At 33.7% G+C, this 14,592-nt stretch overlaps 1 protein-coding gene across 1 annotated transcript in view; it reads left to right on the top strand.

Annotated features, from left to right (window-relative positions):
* LOC148938401 (uncharacterized) overlaps positions 1 to 12,857 on the top strand; it is a gene marked incomplete at both ends in the record, with an annotated part of 116,538 nt that extends 103,681 nt beyond the window's left edge. The window contains 3 exons of the mRNA XM_089107823.1: positions 1,815 to 1,970; positions 3,843 to 3,994; positions 12,721 to 12,857. Coding sequence (XP_088963949.1) covers positions 1,815 to 1,970; positions 3,843 to 3,994; positions 12,721 to 12,857 — 445 coding nt within the window. The remainder of the gene's footprint in view (positions 1 to 1,814; positions 1,971 to 3,842; positions 3,995 to 12,720) is intronic.
* Between the last annotated feature and the right edge of the window lie 1,735 nt (positions 12,858 to 14,592).

The following is a 14,592-nucleotide window of genomic DNA, read 5'->3' as shown; positions in this document are numbered from 1 at the left end:
TTTTGTAGGAAATCAAACTATTGGATACCCTTCATAATATGGCGGATGAAAGTGTGCCTCTTGATTAGAGGATTATGGGTTTAATCCCACCTGTGGCAAGAGATAATATCGATTGGAATGGTAGACTTCAACATAAGTTGCCCAAAGAATAGCTACTAACAGCGCAAAAACGGTAGTTATTAAAATAAATTTGTCACTGATTCTTCTGGATTCGATGTCTTGATAGATGTTTTTCATTTTTGACCAGATTCTTTTGTACCAAACAAGACATCTTGGTCTATGCTGCGCTTGAACGTCGAAGTCTCCATTGGATTGATTATCCCCTGGAGGAGGTCCATTTTGACCAAATTTTGTCATCTCGATACTTGTCATTTTGTGATACTTTATGAAAAAAAGTCGAAGCTTTGAAATAACGATTTTGATAGAAACAGATACGAAAAGGAATTCTGATACTTTTTTTCCATTATGATTACTGCAGGCACTAAAACTTGTATTCCTAAGAAACGAAGGAAAATTGCACTTTTTAGTATTTTGAGTTTTTGGAAAGAAAAACCTTGTACACAATCCCAGTGTAATATGCTTATAACATTTTAAATTGTGTTTAAACCTTACTGTCATACATCCTTCGACTTACCATTCCTAAGGCTTTTACAGAAGCGAAAGTATTTGTATATCCTATCTTTGTAAAAGAACAATATTTGTATATGTATTTCTGTATTTTTTTTTCTCAAAAGAGCTCCATATTCGGGAAAATTGGTATTTTAGGATATTCTCGCATAAAAAAAAACAAACGCTCTAGATAGACCAGAAGTCGGAGTTAAATTCGTTAAGATCCTTATTTTTGGTTTTTTGCAAATGACGTCATAAGCTATGTTAGTACATCATATAAAGCATTTCTTATGACACCATATATGGCATCATATAAGCATTTTCTTATATGATGTCATGCATAGCATGACGTGACCCCCTTGTATTTAGGAAAGCAATTAAGCATTCTCAATCGTTTCTGTATTTTATTTCCATCGAAAAGTGCCTTTTTTCGTTATTGTCATTGAAAAAATCGACAAAACAACGAAATTGTCCCCCTCTTAGATTTGAAAAATACATTTTGCCTCCCTATCCCCCACATTGTCGTGAATTGATACCACTCCCTCCCTCCTCGTATTTGGGAAAGTAATTAAGTGCTCTTCGTCGTTTCTTTATTAAAAATTGTAAGTTGAGACCATTTCATAATTTCAATATTTATAAGCCAATAGACACGCCCTAGAAAAATTCTAAGCTGCTTTATCATTTATCACAAGCTCGGTAATCCATTCTCAAAGAGAACTGAATAAACTATCTAATTCCTAGAATAATCTGGAAAATAAATTTTTACCGATATTCCTCTTAACTAGGCCCCCTCGACCAATTTGAACCAATTACTTTAGTACTTTTTTTATTATTGCCATAAGTTGGTTGTAACTTTGGAAAGGGGGCTATAAAGAATTTGATCATGGGCGGTGCCAATAGTTAAATAGGAATCTAGGAAAAGACTATGATTTTCATCCCAACAGAAGGGAAAAAGTAGAAAAACAGAAGATATTTTATTTCTTTCACGTATCTTGTGCATTTATTTTAATTCAAATCCTATTTTTACCTCTTTTACTTCAAATCATTTATTTTTATCTCTCGAACTCTTTTCATTTTGTTTCCTCCTCAACAGGATTATCCTCGCAAACCCTTTATTTTTCTTCTTGTCAAGGGATTAAAAAGAAAGTACAAAAACAAGTTCTTATATAATGTTCCCCCTCCTAATACTTACCCTCTGTTTTTAGCTACCTCAAATGTTGGACTCCCTGTCCTATTCGCCGTGCATCAATGTTCCCGATTGGTTTGTTTCAAATGGCGGCAAGATAATCATAAGTCAAAGTCCAGAAGGAATCTCTTCAATTAGTTTTTCACCTAAATTCCTGACAGACCATGGAATGCAGGTAGTTATTTTCGCAAATATGTTTTAGATAAATTTTTTATAAAATAATTGTCGCGCTATTTGATGGTTTTGCTTGAATAAGGAAAATACGCATGAAAAATGTATTAATAAATAAAATCAGAACAATATTCTGTAATACACGCATAAGATCACAATTCGTCGATAATACTCATGATGCATCGAAAGATAAATAACTAAATTTATTTTTAATACTCACGATGCATCACAAGATAAATAGCTAACGTTATTATTAATACTCAAGATGCATCACAATAATAATACTCACGATGTATCACAAGATAAATAACTAAATTTATTTTTAATACTCACGATGCATCATAATAACAATACTCACGATACATCACAAGATAAATAACTAAATTTATTATTAATACTCACGATGCATCACAATAATAATACTCTCGATGCATCACAAGATAAATAACTAATTTTATTATTAATAATCACGATGCATCAAAATAATAATACTCACGATGCATCACAATAAAAATACTCACGATTCATCACAAGATAAATAACTAAATTTATTATTAATAGTTACGATGCATCACAATAATAATACTCACGATGCATCACAAGATAAATAATTAAATTTATTATTAATAATCACGATGCATCACAATAATAATACTCACGATGCATCACAAGATACATAACTAACTTTATTATTAATACTCACGATGCATCACAATAATAATACTCACGATGCATCACAAGATACATAACTAACTTTATTATTAATACTCACGATGCATCACAATAATAATACTCTCGATGCATCACAAGATAAATAACTAAATTTATTATTAATACTCACGATGCATCACAATAATAATACTCACGATGCATCACAATAAAAATACTCACGATTCATCACAAGATAAATAACTAAATTTATTATTAATAGTCACGATGCATCACAATAATAATACTCACGATGCATCACAATAATAATACTCACGATTCATCACAAGATACATAACTAATTTTATTATTAATACTCACGATGCATCACAATAATAATACTCACGATGCATCACAATAATAATACTCACGATGCATCACAAGATAAATAACTAAATTTATTATTAATACTCACGATGCATCACAATAATAATACTAACGATGCATTACAAGATAAATAACTAACTTTATTATTAATACTCACGATGCATCACAATAATAATACTCACGATGCATCACAAGATAAATAACTAAATTTATTTTTAATAATCACGATGCATCACAATAATAATACTCACGATGCATCACAAGATACATAACTAACTTTTTTATTAATACTCACGATGCATCACAATAATAATACTCACGATGCATCACAAGATACATAACTAAATTTATTATTAATACTCACGATGCATCACAATAATAATACTCACGATACAACACAAGATAAATAACTAAATTTATTATTAATACTCACGATGCATCACAATAATAACACTCACGATGCATCACAAGTTAAATAACTAACTTTATTATTAATACTCACGATGCATCACAATAATAATACTCACGATGCATCACAATAATAATGTATAGAAATATCTACTAAGATTAAGTCCAAATATTTTTATATCTGGAATTTTTTATGAATTTCTATCACTGTTTGTGAAACACTGTCTATTAAAAGGATTTTACAAGCAAATAATAGTTTTTTGGCAGTTATCTTGTTAGAAAAAAAAACAAATATGGTTTCAAAAAGTTTCCCAAATGGCCTGATGAATTGCCTCCTAATGACGGCCTGAAAAGAAAAAAAAAAAATCTGGGAAAACTGATCGCGTGGCAAAAATATGAGATTGTGTGTAATTCGAATTTTTTTCACTTTCAGCTACTCTATGGTTCGTTACGAAATAGTTCTTGCTGGGTAGAAAAGAATGCAATGGCCATTGCTTGGCTTGGTCCTTGTGCTTATAGAACTAGCAAACTTCAATTAGAGAAATATGGTGTATGGCCGTCGCCTGTTTGTGATCTCATTTACAGGTGAGCTGCTAATTTGTTTAAGTGTTGTCTACCATATATAGATGATAGTGTTGGTGAGAAGTACCCAGTTACTAATCCGAAAACTATATGCTATGCCTATAGTGTATCCAGGATTATTGTTTTGGGGTTGGGTACACAAAAAAACTTTAAAAGTCGCATCAAAAATTTGTTTATATGCATAATTGTTTTTTATGAATTGGACGTTTTTTTTGGAGGGGGGGGGGGAATCCGTACCCCCTCCCTGGACACGGCCTTGTGTAATGCTGTAGATACTGCGTGAATGACAGAATGTTTCCTGGGAAATCGAATAAGAGATTAGTCGGTTGGTTTTGGGAAATATAGAAATATATATATATATATATATATATATATATATATATATATATATATATATATATATATATATATATATATATATATATATATATATATCTATATATCTATATATCTATATATATATATATATATATATATATATATATATATATATATATATATATATATATATATATATATATATATATATATATATATATATATATATATATATATATATATATATATGCAATTATATATATAATAATTGCTTATATATATAAGCAATTAATTGGTGAAATAATTGATTATTTCACAATACAGTACACACAGTACAGCCAAACATAGTAAACCAAAACATCGCAGTTAGTAAATACAAGCCATCATAAACTCAAAAGTAAAAAGATTTCAAATATAATGGGTTGTTTCAAGGGATAATCATCAATCCGGCTCATCAGAGAAATATACGTACGCTAGTCTTGATGGGTTTTGGCACTTTAAATTCTGGATCCAGGTATAGTAGCGTGCTCTTGAAAGGTGAAGAATTGGATGCATATATTAGCGAGCACATGGTATTTTGTCTCACGGCACGAGGATTGACTCGGAACTCTCAAGAAAGGTTTTCTTTTTTTGCTTGTGAGGGAGGGAGAGGGACCAAGATTTTAAGCAGGAGCAAACTATTTTCCCCTTGTCCTCACAAAACATCAAGCAACACGTTTTTTTTTTTTTTTTTTTTTTTTTTTTTTTTTTTTTTTTTTTTTTTTTTTTGTTGTCCGACAGGCTCTTGAGCTAGTGGATAGGTAAAATATGAGATAAAGGAGGCTTATGAGGTTAGGTTAGGTTTTTTTTTTTTTTTTCGTCTCGTTGTCCGACAGGCTCTTTGGCTAGTGGATAGGTAAAATATGAGATAAAGGAGGTTTATGAGGATAATATTATAAAAACAGAAGATTATTCAATAGAAAAAAACACGTAAAAACGAGTGAAACTTGGGACTACAAGCAAAGAAAAAAAATTGAATTAACATACAAAGATATAACCAGGATAAAAAACAGCGATTAAAGACTGAGGTAAATCTTATGTCGTATAATAGGTTCTGTACGTCGTTGGGGTCGATGCCAATTAGGATATAAAACATTTTCTAGGTCTGTTAGATAAGGGGAAATAAGGCTTTAAATGTTTTTGTGTGAATATTCATCTTTTTTCTCTTGTTTAGAGCACCAGGGACATCGAAATAAAACATGTTTTGCAGCTTGGACGTTTTCGTGGGGACATTCATTTTTTTTTCTCTCCTTTAAAGCACCGAGGACATCTAAATGAAACAGGTTTTGCAGCCTGAACCCATCTTAAGGCTGTTCATGACTGAAAGCTGTGAAATTTTTCTCTTTGTTGTTTAAAAATTATAAACGTTTTAAGGCTATATCACACTAGGTCAGTGTTGCCACGTTGAACCGTGAAATTAAATAGCCAAAACTGACTAGTTAAACTTAACTACGATTTCGTCCGTAAAATTTCAAATATTTCGAACCTGTTTACTAGCAAAAACAACTACATCTTTTGGAGCTGTTTGATGCCATGTGTTTTTAGCTTATGTTTTGCTAAAAAAAAATATTTACCCACGTTTCTTTTTTAAAATTTGATGTTCGCTATGGCATAAAACTGCATAGCTGCATATGGAGGTCTCTATTTAGTCAGTAATTTATCTTTGTTTAAGGCATATATGGTTGCATAAGTTTCCACTTGAACGATTCAGACATTAGTTTTCATTTCCACTATCCTTTGTACTTTCACTTTTTGAAATTTTGGGCGTGAAGCTGAGTAATCTGGCGTTATTTCTACGTATTTCAGCCAGAATCAAAGGAAATTTTCAAAATTTTACCGGGGAAAGAAAATAGGTTTTCGATTCTTTTTTTTTTTTTTTTTTTTTTTTCGTTCCTTATATAAGGTTTATGTTCTCTACGAATCATCCTGCTTTCCGACAAACCTACAGCATTAACTTCCGTCGAAAGAACAACATGCTTCATTATTTAAGATTTTTCCGTTCATCAATCTATTTCGCCAAAATTATATTATTACCAAGTTTTTTTCCTAGAAAATTATCTAAACATGCTTAAAACATTAAAAACTTTCCAATTTTTTAATGTTTCTGGTGTATTTTTTATATTAGAAGCAATGCAAAACAAGAAATGCAGGAAAAGAGAAAAGTAATGCTAAAACAAGAAATACAATTCTTGAAAAAGAAATGCAAATCAAGTTTGAAAAATATAATATGGCTGATGGATATTGCAAAATGTAAAGAAATGCAAAAGCAAAACAGAAAAAAGAAATGCAAAAACAAGAAATGCACAAAAAGAAAAGCAGAAAAAGAAAGTAGAATGGAAAAAATACAATTTAAAAAAATTAATGCAAACAAGTTTCAAAGATATAATATGGTAGAGAGATGTTTCAAAATGTATTGAAATGCAAACGCGAAAAAGAAAAATGAAATGCAAAAACAAGAAATACAGGAAAAGAAAAAGGAAATGCAAAAATAAAAAGTACAATTCTAAAAAATAAATGCAAAACAAGTTTCAAAAACATAATATGGTAGATGGATATTGTAAAATGTAAAGAAATGCAAACGCAATAAAGAAAAAAGAAATGCACAAACAAGAAATACAATTCTTAAAAAGAAATGCAAAACAAGTTTCAAAAATATATTATGTAGATAGTTATTGCAAAATTTAAAGAAATAAAAACGCAAAAAAAAAATGCAAAAACAGAAAATTCATTTCTACAAAAGATTTTCACCGCAAGTTTCGAATATATAATATGGTTGTTGTACAAAGTTGATACTGAGCTATAGAATTACATAAGTGTCTGTGGGGCTTCAAAACGGTAACGAATTGGGTTTTATGCAAATCATTTTCAGAGGTGAATTTTGTCAAAATCCCCAGGGGGTGGGGGGCAAAGTTGGAGCCAAGTTTTTCAAATCAAGTGAAAATGACAGTGAAAACTGAAAAAGGAGCCATGTAGTACCATAAAGGCAAATATATACTAAAGAAAACTGACGTGTTTATATAGATGCTTGCATTGTGCTGGCTTATCTTATTTTGACAAGCTTTTTGAAGAAACAAGCTTTTTATGAAAAATTGCATTTATTATTCATCTTTTTTTTAGAAAAGTCATTCACATCCAAAAATTATTAATTGTTCAAGCATGTTTAGTGTAAACGCATATTCATTTACTTTAATCTTTGTACTCTAGGAGCCGGTGACATGAGTCAGTCTACTTTTCAGTGAAAAGTCATGCCTCCCTTAAAAATCACTTAGATTAAAATGAAATTTGAACTTTCTAGTTAGAGGAGGGGGTGGAGTTCATCCCTGGAGGTACAACAAATTATTTTTGGACTTAATCTTAGTATATGTTTATATACAATTGCCTAATCTGTTACATACTACAAAAAAGTTTATCTGTAAAAATAGTATAGGTACTTCTCAATAGTGGATCCAGGATTTTAGGACGGAGTCGACTTGTTGCAAAAAATTCCCATCCTAAATTAAGCCTAACGTACCTTACCTATATTGAAAGTTGCATGCCTCTGCTTCTATCTGTCATTCAGCTGTCGGTTCTGTAAAGCTATCCACAAGACTACATTTATAGAAACACTATTACTATTATATAACAAAATTTCACCTCCTATTTCCACTATTAGACAGTCTATCCATAACACTTTCTATACTTATGACAATATCACGGTGAACATGAAGAAGGGCAAGGCCGGTGAGTCTTTCCTCCGTATTTTATTTCTTAGCCACGTTTTCAATCTTCTCTAGGTAGAACAACTTCGTTCAACAGATACCACACTGACAGGTAGGGTCATGAGAATCTGCAAGAGCGCTGAAATATTCGGGAAAAATATCAGCATGGCAGTTTTGTTTCTGTAAAATTTCCCCTAGTGTTTCAGGTATTCTACATGTACCTGAATTGCTTTCTCTCAGACGAAGCCATCAAGTTTTCCATATTGTCAATTCTCTGGCCAGGGCAGATTCTCAAACCAATTGGGAGGGGAAACCTATTACTGACCAGTATCGCTTTGACAAGTCATGAATCATATTAGCACGTTGTTGTTTTTTCGTTTCCATAGAATCTATTGGCAAGAAAATACTGAGCTTAAAAGTGTCCAGCGTTTCAACGGAAAAACGGCTTTGTAAGTCCGAAATGATCGTGTCCAACAGGAGAATAAAAACTGACCGTCTATAATATTCCTCGTGTGAACTGAATTGCACATTAATCAGATTCGTTTGCTCTTTCGCTATCCTTGGGACTGTTATTTCTAAACCTAGTTCGGTTGCCACTTTAGTTACCTCGTCAAATGTGTTTTTAAACTAGCTTTTATTCTCCCGACGCTTGACTTGCAGCTGGGTAAGAAGGTCCTTAACATGGCTTGCTGCAGACGCAAGCCCTTCTCCTGAAATAGCCGACTGAGCGGTAAAATCAGTCCAGATGTGTCACTAAGAGAGTAAATGGTTACTATCAGGTCGGAGGATGTGACAGAAGTCAATAAGGATTTTACTTTTGCTCCAGTTGTGCATTCTGCCCAGCCGCTGATGATTTCAAGAGCTTCCACTATCTTAGGGAGCTCTACCACAAACTGCATTAAGGAATTGTGCCTTTTGATCCAGCGTGTTTCACACATGCCAGTTAGCTGTGCTCTCATTACTCTGATTAAAACATAGTTTCGATTTGCAGAAGCACTAAAAAAGTAAGTATTTCTTTTATTATTCCGATGGAGTTTCTAACACTCTGGACAGAAGAAGTTTTTGACATGGAAAGGTTTAGAGCATGGTTGAAACATGGGCAACGCAGGGCATTCTTTGCAACCTTTTGAACTTCTTTTACTGCACCACGATGTTCTGAAACCATCATAGCACATTCATCAGCGCCTATGCCCACATAATTTTCTAAGTCTGGCCAAAGAGATCGAAGAAACTGCAGCACAACATTTCCAAGCGTTTCCCCTTTAATGGTCCGTTCGAAGTTCCCGAAGCTGTTCGAGTAACATGTTTCGTGTAGGTCTGAAAAAGCAACGAACTCTTCACGTCTTGTGCACTTGCAATTGTAGCAAAGGGCAATACTCAGTTGTCACTTGTGTGACACATCCGTTGCTCAATCAACAACCACGCTGCAGAACTTGTTATAATGAACTCGTGCAAGAATTTTTTTTAAGAATATCTTTTGGCACAACATTCAATTAATTCATTCTGTGTTGTTTTGCTTGTATAAGTAGCATTTGCACCCGATCTTTCCAAATGTTGTTTAAAAGTGATATCGCCACTATTTACACGGTACCTTAAAAGTTCCCTTCGTTTGTCAATGGGTCCTTTTCTGCCTATAATTCTCCATCATCTCTATAGCCACGAAGAGCAATGCTCTGGCGACCCAAGAATTCTATAATTCTACAATTGGCTTCAATCTTATTCTGTTTTTCTGCACTTGTTGGCTACATTGTTTGTTCACAAGGCTTAAAATGTTGGTTTCAGGGTTATCATATTCTAAAAGGAAGTGTTTGCCTGCGTCAACTGAATCGCGGTGATACTGATTATTTCCATGAGACACCAAGTCACCGTCTTTTTCAGTTAGCTTAGCAAAAGTCACGAGGGGCTTCTTTACCGACTTTTGCAATGGATGGGAACCCCTAAGCCCTCTAACGTTAAACAAAACACAATATTTATAGAATAAGCCCTTCATCTTATTTGAAAGTACTAGCCAATGAAATTCTTCCAAGCGAGTACGATTGAAAAATCTCTTTTCGTCCCTGCCCTGCTTCTTGTGAACTGAATAAGGGAAGCTGTAGTTAGACAGCAGAATTATCGGGTTTTGAAGGAATTGATATCACTCACGATCATCCAGTTTTTCAACTCTATCGATAGGGCTTCCGATATCATTTTCGCAGAAATTGCTTTAATTTCCAATGTTTTTGTTAGGCTTGGGCATCTTCAATTGATGCTAAAGAATCATGCCCAATATCACTATTAGCCAAACCGCTGGAATTACTATTAACACTGAAATTTTCATTATTTCTATCTTCAGTTACGGCGTCCAGTCGCCTAGCTTTAGCTTTCGAACCAAAAAAGTTGTCGAGAGTTATCTGCTTTCGCCTCGACATCTATAACTGGTTAATATTATCCAAAAATTGTATACTTTTCAAACCCTTCTAGAATCGCGACTAACCCTAAGGTGTATGTATTATTGGAGTCATTTCAAGATTTTTGCTTAGTTATTGAATAAGAAACAGGTTTTGACACGCACATTTTTTGAAGCTTCAACGATTTACGACATGACAAGCTACACAATCCCTTTTAAGTTTGGTTGACACCAAACACTCTAGACAATTCCCTTAAGACTTAAGGCGCACCGACCAAGTGTCATCAAATCCTTTTCAAAGATGCGTTGATGTAAGCGCTGATATCGCAATCAAGTCACAGAAAATCTAATGATAGAACTTTTTGCCCAAGCCAAGGGCGGACGATACCCCCTCCCCACCCCCTTGGGTCCGCTAATGGCGCTTCTAAACGTAGTTCAACATATTGTACTTATATGATTAAAAGAGGCACAGATATGAAAAAAATGTTGGCGATCCCCATCTTAAGAGCACTAATAAATTTGTTCTCGAAATCAAATAGACACTGCGTATTTTAGCGCTTAGTTTTTACCAGTGGAAGTACCTCTCCCCCCCCCCGTACCTATCCCATATTTTCTAAATATAGTTACCAATATTTTTACATTTTCCGCTGTTCTGAGTATCAACCCATGTGATGGGTGCTAAATGTCCAAATATTACTTTTGAAGAGGGGAATTTGAGGTGTGTGTATTTCTCTCAAAAATATAAAAATAGAGATCCTTCCGAACCATTGGTGGCTCGTAGGGCTTCCAATCAGCGTTTCTGTTGCCCAATCTGTAAGCCTGTTGCCCATCATTGTGGCCCGGAATTGAACCCTGGGAGATCCTTTTTTGTCCAGCTAATCTTAAATCTCCTGTTCTACTACAGGGGCATTTCTCTTACTAGCGGAAAATGAACTGGAGGCCTTTTTGCCAAATGTAAGACCTATTTACTTTAAAAAAAATAATCAATTTATTTCTAAAAAAAATTCAGCTTTAGGAACTGCTGGGTGATAAAGAAAATATAATTTTTGGCGGAAAAATGATGGCGAATTCTGGCCGTAGGATGAAGTGCTGACTATGGATGAGTTCCCAAAACCAAGAATCATTAATTGTAATATATTATCAGTTTACCTTTATCCTAAAATAAATGAAGGGATTAATGCCTTTATTCAAACATTTTGGTTTTTCTGAATCGGCTATTTTTATATTTTTATTTTCTGGCGTTTTAAAAGGCAAATGATATTAAACAATCAATTATCGTAGCGATAATTGGCACCCTAAACAGGTTTCCAATTTGGCAGGGGACTGGATACCCCTTCAATTTTTAGTCTGTTTTTTTTTTGTATTTTCAGTGAAAGACGCTTAAATCATTGATCAGATATTCTGTTATTACCTTTTTCCTAAAATGCTTCATAACTACAATATTCTGCTCTTTATATTATTCACAATATTTCAAAGATGTTAATATTTTAGTTCTTCCTGCACTTGTAATACATAGATTGGCCAAATCTTTTATTATCGGACATTTTGAAACGCAAATTATAGTAAATAGATTAAATATTTGCAGTTGTCCTCTGGAATTCATCCTCTGTTTTTCCCAAATGGGTAATTCTATCCTTGAATAATCCCTTGCCTTAAATTAGCCACAAAGGGCATCGAGTGGGATAGTCCAATCCCAAACAGGGGTTCTAATTTGGGAGCAGTCAATTACCTCCCCCATGATCTGAAAATGCCTTTTTTTACCTTCGTAAAAAAAAGAGAAAATCCGTGCCCTCTTACCCCTACTTTTGGTGAGTTGGCCCCTACTTTTGGTGAGTTGACGCAATCATTTGTGTACTTTTTTCCCCAATGTTTGAAATAGTTTTCAGTGCTGATGCTAACAATTGTGTTCAGCTCACAATTGTCAACACACAACACGCAATCATTTGTGTTCTTTTTTTTTGCCAATGTTTGAAATCCTTTTCAGTAACTTTCTAAAAAGTCAAGAGCAGCACGTTGAATTAATTTAACGTATGAGAATAGAAATCGTGTAGCCCCTTTTTTGCAGAATATCAGTTTGAAATTGCTTCACTCTTTCCTCATTTTTATGCCGTCATTGTTCAGTGTTTCGTCACAAAAGGCATATAAGCTGTATCAAAGATAAATAAGTAGTAAGAACATTGTGTTTTAATATTACAGATAAACCATCTTTTTTCTCAGTAATGTAACTTTTACGGGACTATGTATAGTGATATGTTTCTTCACATATTTAATACACGTTTTGGTTGCAGACTGATTTCTGAGACATCTCACCAATGGAACAGTTGTCTGGTCCACTTTCTTCAATCTGGCTACAGTTTCGTTGATTGGTCTGAAGAACTTCCCACTTCAGCAGGAAAAGATCAACCTGTTGCTCTTGTTCTTCTAGGTTTGGACTTTTTCTCTTCGTTGTTAATAGGAAGTCCTGCTTTAATTACTTCAAAACTAAATTCAAATTAATTTCAAACCATGTAAATAAGCAGCGGATAGGATTTTTAGCCACTCCCCCCATATCAATATTTTACCAATATGTTCCTAATTTTTTTGCAAAGTATGCTTGTTTTCTGGCGTTTAAAATATGGATCCCCTCCGCCACACATAAATATTTATGCTAGTGCCTTTTTTCAGTAATTAGAACAATAAGAAAAAGGGCACAAATTCAGGTAAGGAGAATAACTTAGTTTTAGGGTAGCTTCCATGTTTCTTAGTTTCTGTTTCAATGAAGTTACTGATTAAAAGTTATAGTTAAGACAAAAGTATAATAAGAATAAATATTTTCTTTAAACAGATTTTACTTGATGACTTTTTTTTAATAAGACAATACAACATTTTTCTACTGTAGACTTGACTGTATATTTGAAAAGAGAAACACTAGAAACATTTTTGATGTAATTAGACCATATTAAGCCATACATGAGGTCTATAACGACTAATTACGAAAGAATGTCTGAATGGTACACCTAGACTCATAAGTTATATTACGCATGTCGCATATTGTGATCATGATCATCTCTATAATATGTAAAAAGACCTTTAAAAGCGGGGGTTACCAGCAGATACAAATATTATTTAAGAATATGAATAATGGAGAATGGACGCTCCGAAAAGTGGATGAAGATTTGCTAGATGTTTTCCAGAGAAATCGCTTAAGGATTGTTCTGGGTACCCGGCTGACTGACCGTATTGCAAACAATAGGCTATACGAAAAATGTGGTTCAGTACCGCTCTCTAGGGCTATAATGAAAGAAAGGTTGAGTTGGCCAGGGCACGCTGTGCGGATGAAGGATGACAGATTGCCGAAGATTGTTCTTTTCAGCCAGCCATCTAGGGCTAAAGGGAAAGTAAGTCGTCTCTGTCTGTGATGAAATGATGTCATAAAGAAAGATTTGCAGGAAATGGGAACTTCATAAGCGGATGTATAAAGAGAGTCTCAGAATAGATTGGGATGAAGGAAGAGTGTGTTTAGCTGTGTTTGCCTCAATCGGCTTGATGCTGGGGTGAGTTGTTAGTAGTTAGTAATAATATGAATAAGAACTAGTAGGCTTCAGAGCATCTGAAAAGTAAAAGCCCTACTAACGTTGATAATCAAATGAAAAGGAGGAATATCTGTAGCCTCTCTAATTCAAAAGCTAATGAAAAGCCATGTGTATATCGGAAAAAAGGAGAAGGTTTGTCATTTAATCTCGCCAAGTGATCATATTGGGAAATTGCAAGTCAACGTAGTTACTTAATGCAACGTTTTATTTGAAAAGTAAAAGTCCTTCTTCCGTTGATAACCCAATAAAAACGAGAAGGTCTTGTAACCCCCCTAAAACGAGAGCTAATGAAGGCCTATGTGTAAGTCGGTAAAGAAAAAAGAGAAAAATATGAGCCTGTCACTTGCTGATCTCGATAGACCCTTATACTGCGAGAGCTAATGAAACGCCATGTGTAACTCAGCAAACAGAAGAGACTTGGGTTTGTCACTCACTAATCTCGACATGTTATCATATTGGAATACTGCAATACAACGTAGTTTTCAATGCAACGTAGTATTTTAAAAGTAAAAGCCTTTGTTCTATTGATAATCAAATAAAAAGAAGAAATTTTAGTTATTCCCCTAAAACGAGAGCAAATGAAGAGCT

This window comes from Artemia sp. Qi Xiang Cuo, unplaced genomic scaffold (assembly GCF_049724085.1).
Source record: "Artemia sp. Qi Xiang Cuo unplaced genomic scaffold, ASM4972408v1 HiC_scaffold_3357, whole genome shotgun sequence".
NCBI lineage: Eukaryota > Metazoa > Arthropoda > Branchiopoda > Anostraca > Artemiidae > Artemia > Artemia sp. Qi Xiang Cuo.
Note: the sequence above shows the minus strand (reverse complement) of the source record. Positions and strands in the feature narration are given on the sequence as shown.